Raw genomic sequence first — 19,625 nt, 5'->3', positions numbered from 1 at the left:
AAACCATTCTATGATTCTATTCTATGATATTGGTAGTGGGAAAGGATCAGCCAGCATAACCTCTCCCTGTATAACTCACAGAGTGTACTTTGCATTCGTAGAACAGCTGACCATTCAATCTGTTTTTCCTCTTCTGGAAAGTGTCCCTCACAAAAAGAGGTTACGGAGATGCGGACTGTTGTCACTAAGTAGTTGATACATAATTTTAGGCTGAATAAGCTACTATGATGGCTTGTTCAGCGTGTAGACTGTAGAATGGCCACATGAAACTAGTAGTGTTTCATAACACCAGTGACAGCAGTACACCTACTGTATAACCCATATGTATGGATATCCATATGGAAGTGCTAGATTATACTCGGGCTATACTCTGAAGCCCATGCTTTACTGTCTGTTAGAGGCTCACCCACACACATACTTATATCTGTATGTATCATGGGTTGGCTTATAGGTACACCACTTACTTACAGAAACAGATACTCTTGATTTAGATTGGTTTAAATAAAAGTTTTTAATTTAAATCGAAAACACACCACTCAGAAGATTATTCTGCTGTTTTAATTTTTGAGGATCAGTAGTATCACAGCAAAATACTCCAGATGGGCCATCAAGGATATTCTTTGTGATTTCATGGAATGACTGTACTTGTCTTCCTCTTCGGTCTGTTGCCTTGACAATCATCCAATCATCCTCCAGACAAAATTCGCTCTACAGTCTCCTGGATTTGCATTTGATTTTTTTTTTTATTTTTTTTTTTTCCAATGAACCTGGAAAAGGAAAGCTTGTGAAAGACTTCTGAATTGCTTTTTGCTGTGTGACCTGCTTGCTTTTTCCACACCTTTCAAAACAAACACAAAACTCAAAATAATCCAGACTTCTAACTTACTTTGTAAAAATTTTACTCTTTTATAATGTACTAGAAACATTACTGTAAATGAAACAAGTTATGAAGACGGAGTGTAGGAGACTGGATAAGGTTATATGTGCAGTTGTTATGATTGTGCATAAATTTGAAAAGTGCACTCACTATAAGAAAAAGGTTTAGCAAAGTCAGTTTCAATGCTCTGGCCTTGTCTGCTGTTTTATTTTGGGTTTTTTTCTTCCCCTTATTGGAGGAATGGGATACAGATCTATAGGAAGCTTTATGCTTGGATTTGCTTGCTGCAATCTTATGACAATTAATTGTTAACCTGAAGTTACTGAGAATTCACTCTATATTTAACACATCTATTTAATGTGCATTTATATGTGTGTATATATGCGCATCATATGTATGTTTATATGCAGTTTTGGTTTTCACCTGTGATTAAGATCTAATTATAATAGTGTTGCTGGTATGTGTTAGAATTTGATTTTTTAATGGGTTAAAATCTCTAGCATCTGAAACTGTATCCTCCAGTATAATTGATTCTGAATAATATGTAAATATTTGTTCACTTACATTTGCAATGCTGTTAATGCATCTGCCTTTTTTTTTTTTCTGTTTCATTTAAGGACTCTCACAAATAGTGCTTTCTGTATATTTGAATCTCTTCATTTTGCCTGAAAGTTGATTCCCCCTTCCCCCTTTAAAAACAGGGATAGAAATTGTTCCTTTCTGCATTGGGTCACAGTTGTCAAATAGAATAGTATTGTTTATCCTTGATTTGGGAAAAAATAATCATCAAATCAGTCTTTCATGCTTTGCTATAATACACTTACTTTTTGTTCAACAATTGAAATATATATATATATATTTTTTTTTTTTTTTTTTTTTAGAGTATGAAGATGGTGATTTGTCATCCTGGATAAACAGAGAAAGGTTTCAAGGTTATCTTAATGTAGATGGCTTTACGCTGTATGAACTTGGAGATACAGGTGAGGTGCTGCTGCCACTAAACTCTTGTACTTAATACTAAGAAAAATGAAAGAGCACTAAGAATGTGGGGTTTTATAAACCTCAGAAATTATTTAATCTTGGAGTTAAAGTTGATAGTGCCAGTCTTTTTTTGAAGTTGGTGAGATCCATTCTCTTGACTAGAGGCTTCATCCAAAGCCTGCACTAGTTCTTTCCTTATAACATAAAAATTAGTGTGTCTATTCACAAGAAATTAGTAGAACTTTTAATTTAAGAGCAGCTTAGGTTTTGCATAAATTACGTATTAAATCTTGGAATACCTACTAGAGAATTTTATGACTGGATTTAGAAGTATCAAAAGTGGATGGGTTTAGATACATCTTACATCTAATAGATTCAGATATCTTTAAACAGTAGATATGGTAAGGAACAGAGGAGAGCATGTACCAAAGTGGACCTGTCCTGGAATGCTTTAGCTTTTCTCTAGTTTTTGTAAGCTAGGTGAAAACTTTGCAGCCACGTGACTTCTTGAATAGGCAAATGACGGGTATGTGTACTCTGAAGTAGCAGAAGAAATGCTCCAAGTGTTGATTTTTCCAGGCCAGGATACTTTATAGTCTACATTACATTTCAAAAAAAATAAGTTTATATTCAATGCAACATTGAGTTCTTTCACGTTTTAAAGATTATGAAACGTCTAGGTTCTTAGGTGTTTATGAAACTAATACTGTAACATGGACATTTAAAAAGATTATTTACGGAAGTGCTGTTACACATTGTTTAAATGTAGCATATTTCTTCCTGTTACATTTTTGTCTAATTTTCCTCAAATTGCAAAAAAAAAAAAAAAAAAAAATTAATACAATGGAGAAGCCAACATTTATTTTAAAGAGATTTATGTATAAATGCACAGTACCTGGAATTTACCCACAGTACCTACATCTTCTTAGCTACATCTTCTGTTTGGTCTTTAAGCTCCTCTGACAGAGGTCTGTAAACTGAGTTGTTTTTCTCATGTAATGAATTCTGAGCTCTGCTGGTAAATTTTCCACGTTTTTTTCATAAGGATAATACTCCAGATTTTCAGTAGTGTTAAAAATAGTTGATACTGAATCCATACCATAGTGATTCAGTCACTTAGAATCAGCTTGTAATTGTCATTATAAGGTTTTTCATAGCCTTATATTTAGGTATATACAAATATGCAGCTTAAGTAGGGAATAAATTTTTATGTGTGGTTTTTTCCTCCTTTTCACGTCTTTCTATAAATAGGCTTTTCATAGAAGGCTGGTGGTGTGGTATTAAGCCACATCTTAATTTTCAGTAGCTTTATGAAAACCACAGTTTGGTTGGCTAAAAGAGGCTATTTGGCATCAAGTTCGTACTTAAAACTAATTCCTGTCCCTGGGGAGTACCTGATCTTCTATGTTGGAGTATTTTCTATCTGAGAATGTGTGTTTCTTTTTAAATGGCTTCAAGTATTTTATTCCTTATTTTAGGAAAACTTGTGGCTATTGCAGTCATTGATGATAAAAACTCTTCAGTGGAACATACCAGGTACAGAACTGAGTATTGGTGACACTATGTGAGAAATATGCTGGTATGACATAGAGAACTTTGAAAGTTTCTTAAATATTCAGAATGCGGGGTTAAATGACTTGTTTTAACATGTGAAAGGTGTCTGATTTATTAGTTGAGCCTACTGAATTTAGCTAATTTATGGCTCTGTTGAAACACCTGTGAATTCAATGAGATGATGGTAGTTCCTGTATCCCCCTTCTGCCATGTGCTAATGAGATCACAGGAGCAAACAGTGATCGCATAGCTTTTTAAAGCTATTGTGTCACCTTTTAAACATAGATGAAAGTATTTGAGTTCAGATGACTGGGATGAACTTAATAAGTTTAAAAAAATTACTGTTCTTCAGCCCAGTTGCATTGAAAATTAAGTTAGTGGTGCTTATATATTCTTGTCTGTGGAACTTTCATTAAGGAAAGTTTTCATCTGGGTTGGAGTTTGCTGAAGAGACTGGGAGGAACAAGACCTTTCGCTGTCCCTTTCTGATTGCATACATAATTAGACTAATAAAATACTGTTCAAGTACTGTGTATGCTGTTTTCCCAGAGCTCTTTGGGCTTTCTTCAGAGCCACACTACTGTATCATCAGAAGGCAGCAGATGAAGTGAAGCAGCTTGACTGTCTGTCTATGCTTTTCTCATGTTGAGACTATGTGGTAGATAGCCTTGCAACCCTTACAAACCAAGCAAGATAAATGAGACTTTTTTTTTTTTTTTTTACTGGAATAGGGAATCCTTATTGCTGATGAGGTGCTATTTGCTGTTTACTGGGGAAATCTCAATGTTTATTGTTTGTATTTTGACAGAGTATATCCTGGATTATCAGTGTCACTTTTTTTTTTTTTTCTCTTCCAGACTAAAATCTATTATTCAGGAAGTTGCTAGAGACTATCGGGATCACTTTCACAGGTTGGCACACATGGTACTACAGTATCTTAGACTAACTTCTGCATTTAACCTTTCTAAGACAGCATTCATTTTTTTCTACATGAAAAATATTATAGTTCTTGCTTTTATATTCATATACTGATGTTTAATAAGACCAGTCCATTAACTGAGTGTGTTTTGGGATGCTGACTGTCCTATAGATTGTTAGTTTTTGAATTATATTGCTGAGTGTGTGCTATCATCTTCAGTTATAGGAAAAATATTTAAGGAAGAACTTCTGCTGAAACCTGTTTTCTTTCTCATCATTCTTGTTTTTACTACTTCTCCTACAGGGATTTCCAGTTTGGCCATATGGATGGAAATGATTACATTAATAGTTTACTAATGGAGTAAGTAAATTCTTGCATTCTTTCTTCTCTTGTATTTGTTGCTAAGTATATTTAATTGAAAACAATCTTTCAAAGAATTCCTGCCTTTCATAGGTTAAAAATAAAAAAATGGTGTCCTCAGAATTCAGCATATAATACAGCATCAGTTGTTTGTTAAATTAAACTGCATAATTTAATGTTAGAAGTTTGACTTACTGATAATGCTGATTGACAAAGCTTATCTTTTAAGTCTTTGTTAAATTAATTACTCTCTTAGAACTGTGGGGTTTTTTTCCTTCATTAAATTTGCAGAGCACTAGAAAAATTAAGTTATGTCAATTTGTGACAGGAAATGTAAATAATAGTTATGCATTATCTGTGTTTTTTATTTCTGGAGAGGCATATTTCATTCTTGATACATTTTTAAGACTGATGCATAGAATTATCTTCTGCAGAGAAGACGCATAAAATGCATGGAAGATGCTATCTGCACTTGATATGGACATGGTATATTTTGAAATACATAAGCACTTTAACAAGATGCTTGACATTTGCTTTTATGATCCTTGTCGAAAAAATACATAATTAGAGAGCTGAACTCCTCAGCATTTACAGTTGACTACTTGTTTCTCCTCTGGCCTTTGAAAGAAGGGAGAAGCAGGGGTCAATCTGCCAGCTCTGTAAGTTTCCCAAACCCCTTTTTTGGGTACCAAAGCATGATCAAAGCCTGTGCTTATGTTCCTAAAGGTTCTGGGAGCTTCATGGAGACTCAGTCTGTATTCTGTGGAATATCTGTAGATTAACACTAGAATAGAATTAATTTAAAAACAGTTGTCTGTCAACTGAAGTTAAGTGATATGATTGATCTAATGCTTTATAGCTGCCAAAAGTGAGACCTTCCTCACTTCATTATTGCTTCTCCTGTGAAGGCTCTAATGTTTGACTATCTGCTGACCTGTTTCAACCTGTTTATCTGTCAGAAAAGTGTTTGCTTTTTTTTGGACAGTCATTTTGCTAATCCAGCAAAACCCTTAAATATCTTCCTGTGTATTACGCTAAGTCCCAGAACTGCTGTGCAAAGCAGCAAAGGAGAGAGGTGAGGTCCATGAAAGGAGGAAAATGAAGGGGAGGCAGACAGAACTAACACAACTGTGCTAGTAATGGCAAGATCTGTTCAGCTGGATTTTTTAACTTAATCTGCAAAATGCCTGATTTTACAAATTTGTAGTATATTGGAAGTTGCTTTTAAAGTACTCACAGGCTTTTAATTATTTTCTAAACATAATGTATACATTTCCACCATAAGTAGAAAGCAGCAAAAGTTGTTCAGATGCCGGGGCAGTCCCTGGTATCAATACAGGCTGGGGGATGAAGGGATTCAGAGCAACCCTGCAGACAAGGACTTGAGGGTACTGGTGGATGAAAAGCTGAACACGAGCCAGTAATGTGCACTCACAGCCCAGAAGGCAAATCATGTCTTGGTCTGCATCAAGAGAAGGGTGGCCAGCAGGTCGAGGGAGATGGTTCTGCCCCTCTACTCCACTCTCATGAGACCCCACCTGGAGTACTGTATCCAGCTCTGGAGTCCTCAGCACAAGAAAGACATGGACCTGCTGGAGCAGATCAAGAGGAGGGACACAAGAGTGGTCAGAAGGACAGACCACCTCTCCTGTGAAGAAAGACTGAGAGAGTTGGAGTTGTTCAGCCTGGAGAAGGCTCTGGGAAGACCTTATTGCAGCTTTTCTCTGTTTAAAGGGGGCCTATAAGAAAGACAGGACAAACTTTTTAGCAGGGCCTTTAGCGATAGGACAAGGGGTAATGGATTTAAATTAAGAAAGGGTAGATTCAGACTAGATATAAGGAAGACATTTTTTACAATGACTGTGGTCAATCTGGAACAGGTTGCCCGGAGAGGTGGTAGATGGAAACATGGAAACATTCAAGGTCGGGTTGGACAGGGCTCTGAGCAACCTGATCTGGTTGAAGATGTCCCTGCTCACTGCAGGGGGTTGGACTAGATGACCTTTGAAGGTCGCTTCCAACCCAAACCATTCTGATTCTATGATATAAGTAGCTGCTCTTCATGTGGGTACTTGAATAATTCGAGTGAAACTGTATTGCACGTGCTTCAGTTTTCCACTAGATGACAGCAAGTGGAAGTAGAAAAAGCTTCCTGAATAGTGAGAAATCTGTTGCAGAACACTTTTTACTGCACTAGATGTACATAGGAACAAATTCTGTTTTTTCACAAAGGACAAAATATTGTGTGATTAGTGGGGATAGAATTAGTAGTCCCTTCTAGAAGTACACTTACGAACTTGGCTGTAACTCCATTAGTAGAGATTATAATTTACCTGTCTCTTCAGCAGTGGATGAACATGTTTTGGTTGAATTAAAAATAGTGTAGTTAAAACTATGCACAAAAGAAGAAAACCGAATATTATATATTTTACTGAAAGGAAAGATACATTTTTGTGCAAGCTAAGGTATATAGCATCATTAGAATGACAGCTGTAGGTGTACGTAGAATATTAATTCCTCAGCTATTGGAAGAAACATATTAATCATATTTTTATTAATCTCTGTATAGCATATAAAATTTGTATATGGAGTTTAGCTTTCAACTGTTCTGTTTTGTCTGAGATGAGGTATTTTGGCAGAGATTGATAACTTGTTACCAGGCACTTACAAAAACACTTGACTTGGTTTGGTTGCCTCCTACTTTTATTTCTTGTTTGTTCCTAATAAATAGAGAATAAAAATGTCAAGGGAAGAATTGTATTTAGAGAATCTTATGTTGTAGGTTGTCACTGTTGACGAAGTTTTGTTGATTATTTGTTTTTATAGTTCCTTTGAAAAGATGAATTTATTTTGTTATCTTTCTACTTGGCCTTACATTTTCTGAGGTGCCACCATGCTCTTGACTTGAGCACTGGGAACATGGTCTGCACCTTAAGCCTTAAAGTATTGAGCTTTCTAGGAGTTTAGAAAATTTTCATGTGTAAGCATTAAACTTGTTCACTTCTAGGTTTGGAATTTAATTTAAAATAAAAACCAAGCAAACAAAACACCTAAAACGTGTGAGATAATTTAGAATAATTTCTACAACTTCAAAGAGAAATGGGAATCTTGAGTCAATGCTAAGTAATATTTTAGTAAAATACTTGATTATGGATTGATAGCCACAGTTAAGGCTAAAATAATCAATATTACATGGATTACAAATGTACATAGTGGGACACTATTATACAAGGGTGAAAAAGTAGAAAAACAAGGTTTGCGTTGCTTCTGCAATGCAGAAGGAAATGCAATGTGAAGGAGCCTCCTAGTATTTAAACTGTAGAAAATTGTCAAAGTTTACAGAAGATTTTTCACCTTACTTATTTATTAAAAATCTTCATTATTGAACAGTGTGCTTATGCAGTATAAATTTTTCCTAAACCTGATTTAATTTTTAATTTAGAGCTACTTTGAACAGTGGATTATACTACTGATTTAATTTTTAATTTAGAGCTACTTTGATTATACTGGTTTATCTCCAGAGAAAATTTCTACCAATGCTTGTGCATGTCAAGATCAAATGCTGAGTAGTAATTGTGTGAAAACTCTGTAGCTCATCTGCCATATCTAAAAGATATAGAAAATCTTTGGTTGGTATGGCTAATTCTTTTGACTTGATAGGTGTAGGGTTGATTGATAGACCTTATCAGTTGGACCATGATTGTATGGGACTGAATTTTTGGATTGTACTTTTGCCTTTGTGCACTAAAACACTTAATGTGTTGTCCTAATAATACATTTCATATACAAGGCTACAGTCTGTGGTCTCTTACTAGTCATAAGTTACCTGCTTTGCAGTCACTATGGGTGTGTAAAATGCAATAAGCTTCAATAGCATCACTGATAGATGTGAAAGAAAAAATACTAATGAGAAACATGCTCATACCATTCAGGTGATTCTCTTCCCCCTTCCCTCTTGCCTTTAAGGAACTGCTATAAAGAACACACACAAAGTGAAGATTAATAGATATTTTTTTTAATTATATAGAAATTATTTGAATTGCAGTGTTTTACACAGTAGTTATTTAAATGTCTAAACTATCTGTTTTATGTTTCTAGTGACCTGACAGTCCCTACTATTGTTGTATTGAATACCTCCAATCAACAGTATTTTCTACCAGATAGGCACATTGAGAACACAGAAGACATGGTTCAGTTTATTAACAATATCTTGGATGGTACAGCTGAAGTAAGTCTTCATAGTTACTTAGAATAATTTGGTTGGTGTTTATTTCCTTAGATGCTAAAGTAAGGAAAAAAATTGATTACTCTGGTTATTATGCCATGTGTTTTATCTTCTTGTCCTGTCTGTCTTCCTGTCTTGGATGCTGTCAGTGAATACGTGATTGTGCATTCTTGAGGTGTACTGTTGCTCGCTGTTCTGACTGCAGAACCTCTTGCACAAATCCCAGGGGTTTTTTTGTTTATGGCATAATGTTAGCTGACTTCTCTTGATACTCCTTTTACTGGTGTCACTGGTAAATGGACAGCTTCTTATTCATCTTCTGGTTTGCTTTTGGTTAAAATTTTCTTTATAGTGCATAATTTGACTCTACTCTTTCTTTCGGGTAGTAAATTAGTAAATCCAATAACTTGATGAATTATAGGTTCAGATTCAAAAACCAATGGTGTACTTGCTTTGCATATTACAGACACAAGCTTACACCTCTCTCTGCTCTAAAACTCAAAAATGAGCTGTCTTTTGTTAAAATAACAAAATTAATAAATCCAGCTGGAATTGATGGCTTGGACAGTTTTTAATGTTGGCAAAAAAATCCTCAGGTTTGCTTATTCCCTCAGTGTACTGTAAGTTGGACAGAAAGCTATGTTGTGTGGATGAGGAAATAGATCATGGTTCAGAGCTTTCATTTGCACTTAGGGGGCAGTGCTAACAAATCATTTGGCTGCCTCTTGGGAGAAGCCTATCTTGATTTAAGCCACAATTATCTGTATATTGAATCCTTACTGTGTTAACTGAATCCCACTTTACATTATGCCAACAGTTTTAGGTCATTGTGTGGTAATGACAAGTAATGCTGTAGGTCATTTCAGTCATATGGGGTAGTTTGGTTCATTTAATCTGACAAATTGGTGTAGTGACATAATATAGGTGGATTGCTGTTGATGACTTTACTGGCCATGTTCGAGTTGTGAGGTGAAGGGTATTCTGTAACTTATTTGGTGGTTTGTTTGTTTTTTGTTTTGTTTTGTTTTTTTTCAATTCTCACGTTTTTTAATGCTTTGTTAATTGCATTTAATTATCTTCTAAACATCTATTTGACTCTATTTAAATATAACCTGGTTGAAACAACAAATGAAATTGATTTCTGTCTGGTTTTTAACTTTGAGGAAATTCATTTGTGATACCTTGTGGCTTTTACCATAGTGTCACTTAGGTCTTTCTACCTTTTGTTTGCAATATTTTGGCTAGAATGATTAAAGGTCTGTCTAAAGTCGCATTTCTGTGTATGTGAGAGTGCTAATATAAGACAGACAATACAGGATGCGACTTCATTTAAGCTAAATCATGCCTATAAACATAAAGTGGCACTACTCTGGCTATGTTCAGGCCCAAGAAATTGTGCAGCTGTTGAGGAATAACAGTCTTCAAAGTATGCTGGTAAACAAGTAATAGAATGCAGACCTTCTGAACCACAGTGAAATTTCTGAGAAGTACTAACATTTTCCTCCTTCCCTTCCTTGAGAAGTGTTGTAGTATTCACCCTGACTTTCTTTTTATTTTCTGTAAGGTTCTATAGGTAGCCTTCTGTGACTCTGTTTCATTTTTATGGATTTTTTTAGTAATTTGAGGGGTTTTGGTCAGGGTCAAGTGCTGATCACTTTTCTTATAAAATGTAGGTTTTCTTCCCATTCGTTTCTCTCAAGACAAGTGAAAACTGGTCCTGTTCAACAGAAAAATTGCCTTCAGATTCATGTAGTTATTTTGAAGACTGCTAAATTAAGTAACAATGTAGGTATAGATTGTCATTTCTTGACACAAGTTTTCATTATTACACCTTCATATCTTCTTGCTACTTAGCTCTTAGGTTTTTCTAACTGCTTCTGTCATAATCCATAAATAGATATCCATCAGCTGCAGGAAAGTTCAGATCATCTCTGCAATTTTATAATTGTTATTTCAGGACAGTTGGTAGTTTCTGTTAGTGTTCCTTTGTGGTAAGAATGTGGAGTGCCAGTCCACTGTTAAAGTTTGCCCTGATTGTTTAAAACAGTTGTGAGAGAATTTTTTGTGAGACTATTAAAATGTTTATCCATGCTTGAGAAGTTGGAGTGTCTGGGCATCATGAGATGTAAGAATAATTACTCTTCATTTCCTTCTAAAGGGACTTAAGATTGCAAGGTCTGAAGAATGAACTTTGGGAATCATAACTGAAAAGTGTCAGCAGTTTTGACATGGTTCCATTTGAAATTTCAGGCACAGGGTGGTGATGGACTTCTGCAACGAATCAAGAGAATAATCTATGATGCCAAGTCTACTGTAGTGGTAAGTTTTATTTTTTGTGAAATAAGATGGTGCGTGTATATTATAGGTATATATACATTAGATTTAAACTAAATTAAGTTATTCATTGAAGTTTTTAATACTATTTTCCAGTGTGCTAAATATTCAGCATCTCTTAGTTTCTTCATTTTTCTCTCCTTTTCTTTGTTAGGCCGACATGTATTTTAAGGGATAGAACAGGGACAATTCAAAATCTTTTTGTTGACACTTTTAACATCCCTTCACTGAAATTAATAGCACTTTCACATTCTGAGAAATGTTATGCTTTTGGCCTCATTAGATGGAGAATAAGGGGATTAAATACTACCCTTGGTGTAGTTTTAAAGCATATACTTTAGTAATCTTTCTTATAGGTTAATTATACTTAACAGAATTTTGTTGTGAAGATGTACACAAATCCCATTTCCTCATTGTACTACACAAGCAAAAAAACCTGTGCTGTGCATTTAAATTGAAACTCACGTGTTTCTGTATGAATGGCTTCCAAAACTTCTGTGAATGTGTAACATTTAACCATCTGCTTCTGAAATCAAAAGTCCTTCCTCCTGTGCCATTAAACTACTCTTCAGTAGGAAGCTGTCTAATAGAATGTTTCTGCAGATCCCGTATTACTCAAACTAATTTTTGAGAATGAGACACAAATAAGAGATGAAACCAGTTGCTTCAAAGTGTTATTTTAACACTGTTTGAACAATTCTTTCTCAAGCATCAAACAATGAATAAGATATGCAGTTGGCATGTTAACACTAACTATCCCAATGCAACGTTGTAATATTTGGCCTTCTAAGTCTTTTTTTACAAACTTTACTAGGAATTGTTAAAATGAGGACTCCTCCTCCCTGAGAAAAAACCAACCAACCAAACAAACAAAATAAACACCAAAAAGTTAAAAAACCCTGACTCTATTGTTTCGTTTTTTTCTGAATAAATATACAGAGTAATAAGAGAAGTAATGCGGTAATTTTGTATATTCACTGAAAGTGTCTTTTACTTCAAATTTGTTTCAACAGTCTGTGTTCAAGAGTTCACCACTTCTGGGATGCTTTCTCTTTGGGTTGCCCCTGGGGGTCATCAGCATTATGTGTTACGGAATCTGCACAGCTGACACAGATGGAGGGGTAGATGAACATGAGGCAGCTAAAAAGGAAAACAGTGACCGGGAGCTCACGGACGAAGGCAGTGAGGAAGAACAAGAGGAGGAAAAGAATGGAAAATATACAGAACTTTCAGATGGAGAGGTTAAACAGAAAGACATAATGGAAAAGAAAAAAGACTAACTTGTTTAGCAAAAGAATGCTCTAAAATTTCCAAATAGACTTATTTATTGAAGGTAGTCATTTATTGATGATCTTCATGAAAGAGGACCTTTTTGTCTGCATTATGGTAGTTTTGGCTTGCATGTATTCAAATTTTCTCAGAAATTGACAGTAAAAAAAAATATGTTCTTTCAGTTGTCTTAAATAGATAAACAAAGATCAATTTTAACTGAAGGAATCTGCAGGTACAATTCTACACCTTTTTTTTTTTTTTTTTTTTTTTAAGAATTTTGAATTGTTCATTTCCAGAACAGTGAGATAAAGATGATACTTTTAGGGTATGTGATGAACAGCTACTAATATAGCCCAGCTAAACACTCCATTCATATAAAATAAAGGATGTAAACTAAGAAAGATTGAGAGATCTGTAAAGTCTTTCAGAGCCTGTCAGCTAAAGACAACTTAGAGTTTTCCAAGAAGTCATGTGTTCTGCCTGTTGCGCATTATTTTGGGAAAAAAAAAACAAACAAAAAACTCAAGCTTTTCTGTTTTTTCAAGTTAAATGTAAATTGTTAGGGATTTTTACCATGTAATAATATAATTATTGGCAGTCAAGAATGTTTACTTGATATAGGATGTGGGAGTTATGCTAAATTAAGTCTTTATTAGTGTTTTAGCAGCTAAAAATATTGGAAAACTACATTATAAACTTTTTAAAAAATGATTACTTGTTAAATTATTTTGAGTGCTTACATAAACTTATAGTGCAAATGATCTTTTAAGTTTTCTGAATCTACAGTACAACTTGATAAAAGAAGGCATAAATATAAACACTGACTATTTTACATAACTCTCTAATGACAAGCTTTTTTGAATTTACAGTGTTCAATTCAGATTGTTATATATCTCTGAGGTAGTTGGTGTTGATAATTTTGAGACTGTTACCTACTCTGAAGGATAGAGTTAATATTATTCTCCATTAATGTTCATGGAGATTGGTCAGTATAATGTATTTTTATTACCTTTTTAATCATACGTCAGTTTCAATACCACCCTGTGACTCTGTGAAAAAGATTAATTTGTGTCCAGGGTTAAAATCTCCAAGGGTAAGCTATAAAACAGCCTTTGGCATTGAGGTCATGGAGAGTACCACAAAACCAAAACTTACATTTCTCTTCCTCTTAATATTCATGCTGGGTTTTTTTTGTGGGGGGGTTTGTGTTTTGGTTTGTTTTGGGGGGTTTTTTGTTGGTTTTTTTTTAAGGCTATATTACTGTATAATGCACATTATAACTTCCTCCTTATAAGGCAGCTCGGTCACATAAGAAATTCCTATGCTATGGCACTAAATTAAGGAATTTTAAGTAGAAAACACGGGTAAGCTTAAATAGACAAATTCTGTGTTTGAGTAAACCTGATGTTGATATAAATCAGAACCAGGGATAATGTGTTGCATCCTTTTTCCCTGAAGGAAAGAAACTTGTTTCTTCTGTTTAAGTAGCCCAGTAACAGCTGGCTTCATGTTGCAGTGCAGAGTAAGTAAATAGATGCCTGACTTCAAAAGTTTTTGTTATCAAACAGCATAAACAGTATCTAAGGAGATTAGGCTTTTTTTTTTTTTTTTTTTTTTTTCCTCACAAAAATTCCATGTCTGATTTTTGAGTCCAACCTTTTTCCTTTTGGGAGGAGAGAAAAAAAATGAGTTCATAGAACACTGAGTAGTGGGTGTCTGATATGTTGGCTTTTTTCCCTTTTTGTTTCCTCCTTTTTCCTTCTATGAATTGCCTTTTTTTCATTATTTGTCATTATGGCTAGTTGTAAATATTGACTTGGGTTTTCTTGTATTTTGATTTTATTTTGCTTTTTGGCAGAATCTTTGAGTTGTAGTTTTAGCAAGTACTTGAAGAGTGAGATACTTAAAAGTGTGTTTAGATTTTTTTTTTAACATGGTGTAGAGCTCTTGAGTTGTTATAAAAAATCACTTAATGACAAGCTTGTAGATTTCTTTTGACTTTAACACAACTCAGTGCTAATAGTCAAAATGTAGAACTGTTCAGGCAGTAATATGTTTTCTTGATTTGTCTCTTTTCTTAAGGTTTCAAGTACGGATCAGTAACACATTTAATTTTAGCACAGGCTGGAAACTTCCAGCTTTTTGACTTAATAAAAAACGGAAGTGGTCACTGGAACACTGCTCTTCCTTCCATGGTGTGTATTAAAAAATCCCCTCTGAATTCTCCTGCACTGCTAAGAACTGTTTCAACTATGAGCTTTTCTTTTTTGTGGTTATTTTTGTTTGTGTTTATAATCAGTAGTAGCCAAATAACTTGCTGAAAAATCTTCCGAGATATGGACCTGAACATGATAAATACTGTGTAAGAAACAGATGCACTGGGATCTGTTGCAACCATAAATTTAACTGCTAGTTAGGAGGGAAACGTGTCTCAGTCACTTCTGAACTGTAATAGCAATCAGATGTGTACTGAACTGTTGAAAATTAAACTTGAAATGTACTGCCATTTTCACCAAATCCTTCTCCCAGCTATATTCAACAAGACACAGGGAGAAGAAAAGCATACAAGTCATATACTGGGTGTCAAAGTTATTAAGAGTTTTGCTGTGGTCATGCAAGTAATCTAGAATGCTGTCTGAGGGGAGATGTGGCATTTTATTTTTCTTCTGTCTCTAAAAGTTTCTTAAAGCAACTTCACTGTAATAATTTGAATTCATGAAATAATGCTGCTTTTTAAAGTCAAGTGTAAGCCTTTTGTTTTTCTGTAATAAAAACATTTTAAAAAGCTTATTTCCTTTGCTTAATTTACACTGTGTTAGGCTTAGATATTACACATCGTGTAGGAGACCATGTTACCTGGGACGCTCATTGTAAGTGTAGTTTAGGCCCTGAGTAGCGTAGTAGAGAAATACAGCCAGTAGTTTTTAAAAAGAAAAAATAGTTAATCCTGTGTGATACCTTCTCTTCAATATTCTGAAAATAATCTCTAGACGTAGGAGTTAATAATTACTATGTAGTGAGCATCCTAGCAGTATAAAATTCATGCATTTCTGAAAAAGAAACTTTAAAATGCCAGTTCATTCCATTAGAATGCTCTCAAATTCTTACAAGAGTTTCAGTAGCAAAGGGAACCTCAGGCAAGACTGTCCTGGTATACCTCTCCTTCTGGAAGAACTTAATTTTGGGTAGCCTTGACACTTGGGCCTGCAGAATCTCTTACTACTTCATTATTTACCTACACTGTTTTTAACAGGTAGTGTCCACACTGTGGTGCTCACTGCGTAAAGGATGAAACGATTACACTCTGGTACATCTGATGTGTTGAAGATAGCAGAGAAGTGCTTAATTTTCATGAAGTGCTTTAAGTAAAAGGTTTAGCTTGCACTGTGTTTTGCCCAGAACTAATTTACCTGCTCCTTTTTCGTCAGCATGTTTGAAGAAGTGGTTGTACTTGGAGGGTTGGCAGTGTAGAGGGCTGTTCTGGGGACAGCCAAAAGCTCAAATTGGTGAAAAGGGTGCAAAACCAGAACGTATTTCCCTTAAGCTGTTAAAACCTCATGAGACTATAGATGTTTCAGGTTGTATTATACTGTGACAGAGTGGTTCTGGCTCTCAGGTTTTCTCAGGAAGCAAAGCAGCGTTCTGCTGTTTTGTTCTCAAGGCTGAGTACATCGCTAACAGATTGAATCATATGAAGCTGTCGTGTGTTATATTGCTGTAACCGACAAAAGACAATTTTGACAATATTGTGTTGAATACTTTGTTGAACTCTTGACTCACAAGGTGTCTGTAGTCTGCCTAAGCAGTGTAGGCATTCCCAAAACAATTGTCTATCTCTGATTTCTGAAATCTTGAAGGTTCACAGCTACTATCCTGTATATCAATTTACTGACATAAAGCACCATGTAGCAGCTGATGTGAACTCTCCTGTTTCTAGCAAACTTCCTTCTGCTTGTACATCAAGGAGTACAGAAATGTTTGCAGATGTTTAGCAAGGATAAATAGACTACTGCTGTTTTACGTAGAGCATTTTTGGAATGGTATATTGAGGCTTTTAACAGTAAAACCTGAAAGATTAGAGAGTGCTTTGAGGAGGAGCAAGGAAACCTTTAAGGCGATTGCTAATGAGAGGAATAGTATTGCTTTGTAGCTGAGTTTCTCTGTTAAGTTTAGATTGGAGAAGAGAAAAAACATCACTGAATGAGTGCATAACTTGACAGATTATTTGTACTGAAAATGGTGTTGTTTTTCTTGTTGGGGCTTTTGTCACTTCACTTGCATTGTGTCACTTGTAGTACTCAGCCCCTGTTGCCAGGTTGGCGTAGTCTTCAGCTGGGTTAATGGCTGCCCCGACCAAAATGGTGGGTGCTTTTAGGCTGTCTTCAGTTGCGGGATTGAAAGCTTTGGTAAGCACTAAGGCCGATGCATGAAGGGGATGAAAATGCACAAACAGGAGAAATGAGAATGGGAGAAAGGAAGGGAGGAGGGGAGGAGGGCTGTGTATTCTCATGGCTGTGTCTTATGTTTTGATATGGATGAGCTACATTGAACATACTTGCATAGCTACTGAGAGTTTAAGTCCTTCCAAAATAAATCTTGTATCTCCATTTACTTCATAGAGACCCTTTGGCTGGATAAGTTTACCTGACCTAGCAAGTAGCATTATTACCCAATCAAAATTACTTATGGAAGTTTTTGCTGTTTCTCGACAGAAATGTACACTCCAAGTCACTCCAAATAACACACTTTAACGTTCATCATTAGTTTGAAACAAAAACCAAAACCAACTCATCTTAGGTTGCTACGCTGCTACTTTAAAGGAATGATAACTTAAGAGTATTTGTAAGTTCTTGCAAAGGTGGCTGCTTGTAGTCTTAATACTTTCAGGAATTCAAGATCTAATCAATAATGTAGGATTTGCATTTTCATCTTAGAGAAGTGGTTTAAAAAAAAAAAAAAATTGAAACAGTTGCTGCCAATTTCATTTTTGTTACCTGCATAGTAAATGTTGGCTCCTAATCCAGAGCAGACAATGTACTGTTCATAAACTGTAAAAACTTTAAGTGACTCAATATTAAAATAAAAGAAAAACCTTTAGGACTTTATACCTAAGGTTTTAATCCCCTTCCAAAGTAATTTTTGTTTTCTTCTGTTGAGTCATTTTTACTTAGAACTGACTAACTTTTTAATCTTTATTTTTTAAATCTTAATATTCTTCTCTGAAATAATTTGTCTGCATATCCTGAAAGTACACTGTACATTAAAAACTGAAATGCAGACAGGTGTTTTGGATGACCAATGGCTAATTTTATTTCCTCCTTGCTTTTGTAAAATATGTCTCTTTTGATCTTACATTTGCACACCGAGCTAGTTGAGCTACTTCTACTTAGAATTTCTTGCAGGATCACACAACTCACTAAACATATGCTATTGTCCTCAGGTCTATGTTAAAATTTATTTGATAATATTTTCTAAAAGTAGACTCTGGAGGGAAGAAAAAAAAAAAAAAGCCACTTAGAAGCTATCAAAATACTAGAGTGTTTTTTGGAGATTCTTTTTGTCAACGAATATTTTAAGTATCAGAATAACTTTCCTGTCTGAACAGAACATTTGTTAGTACAGGAGGAATTACAGAGAAAAGGTGGTCCTCTGGTAGACTGCATCTCAGGTAGAGAAAGATGTAGATGGTCTGTATAGAAACTTAAAATTTCTAGGAACAGAATTTCCCTTTGAAGTAAGAGATCTCCTTTTATAAGTGGAAGAAAGCTAAGGCTTCCTTCTTTCAGTCACTATGAAAATTAAATTTGAGGCTATTTCCTGTTATGCAGAAGATGGGAGAAATACTTGTTGGCCAGGCAAGTCCTTGACAACACATTAGTGTTGTTTCTCCTGAGCTGGAGAAATAGATTAATTGCCTTCAGCAGATTTATCATTTAATAGCTGTGTCCAAGCCTCAGTGGAGAAAATAATTATAAATTATGCTGTGTCTTCATGCAAAATTATGATTTATGCAAATCAAAAAACTTGAGAATTGAGTTATACCTTGAGATGGCAATACTGTGCTGCGTATCTTCCCCATTTTCTTCCCTATCTTTTAAAATTACATACTTTTTTAAAAAACAAATGCAGAAGGAATGTGTATTTTTATTCTTCGTGGCTCATTTATGAAATCTCAAAATGCTTCAATCGCATCCCAAATGCCACGAGTTACAAGAGATGGCGTGATATATTATGCTGTTAACTTTTAAAAATATATCTGATCCTACTGTAAAGTAAGAAGTAGCAAAAGGCTTTCAAAGTGGGTTGAAGGACAACAGGAAATATTTTTCTAAAAGATAAACAGAAGTACTGTTCTGTGATGAGTACTCATGACAGACAGATATACCACAATGTGAAAAATACTCTTTGGAAGGGATTTTTAAGTAGGTGGAAGCTTCTTGTATCACATTGTCATGATTTAAAGTACAAGGATTTTTAGCAGAGTGTAAGTAATACTTGATTTTTAGAACAGGATTAAAATGCATATACGAATCTTGATCTGAGCATAGTATATTTATATTTTTTCACATTGCATCAAGGGTTGCTATAAATTAAGTGATCTGTCTTCAAGAGGAAAGCTGTCAGCACATTAATGTGAATCTGTGTTTTTCCATCTGAAGATAAGGAAAACTTTACTTTGAGGGTGTCGGAGCACTGGAACAGGCTGCCCAGAGAGGTTGCGGAGTCTCCTTCTCTGGAGATATTCAAAACCCACCTGGATGAAATTATGTGCAACCTTCTCTAGATGTACCTGCTTTGGCAGGGGGGTTGGACTAGATGATCTCCAGAGGTGCTTTCCAGCCCCTACCATTCTGTGATTCTGTGTTGGGTTTTAGTTTCCAGAGTGCACCTGGAATTCAAGTATATAGCAGAAGCAAGGGGTTCTTTCAGTGGGCTGTAACTCTGTGTCAGCTTCATCTGTCAGAAATCTGAATGCTAAGACATGCTAGAAATAAGTCCTTGAGTTACTCACTTGGCTTTGCAAAGACTTAAGCCATGTATGGTAAATTAATCAAATGCAGGTGTTGTGTGTTAGCTAATGGGGAACGATTATCTATGGCTTA

The 19,625-nt window shown here is 35.1% G+C and overlaps 1 protein-coding gene across 1 annotated transcript; it reads left to right on the top strand.

Moving 5' to 3' along the window:
- Positions 1-543: 543 nt before the first annotated feature.
- Positions 544-12,680, top strand: LOC104519059 (protein disulfide-isomerase TMX3; the record flags this gene model as incomplete). The annotated part of the gene is given in 8 exon segments (XM_010163033.2): positions 544-580; positions 1,745-1,857; positions 3,337-3,394; positions 4,270-4,323; positions 4,635-4,691; positions 8,790-8,919; positions 11,167-11,235; positions 12,264-12,680. Coding segments are annotated over 8 exon segments (785 nt in total), but the record flags the coding sequence as incomplete, so codon positions are not given.
- Between the last annotated feature and the right edge of the window lie 6,945 nt (positions 12,681-19,625).

This window comes from Antrostomus carolinensis, unplaced genomic scaffold, assembly GCF_000700745.2.
Source record: "Antrostomus carolinensis isolate BGI_N321 unplaced genomic scaffold, ASM70074v2 scaffold10332, whole genome shotgun sequence".
NCBI classification, from domain to species: domain Eukaryota; kingdom Metazoa; phylum Chordata; class Aves; order Caprimulgiformes; family Caprimulgidae; genus Antrostomus; species Antrostomus carolinensis.
Note: the sequence above shows the minus strand (reverse complement) of the source record. Positions and strands in the feature narration are given on the sequence as shown.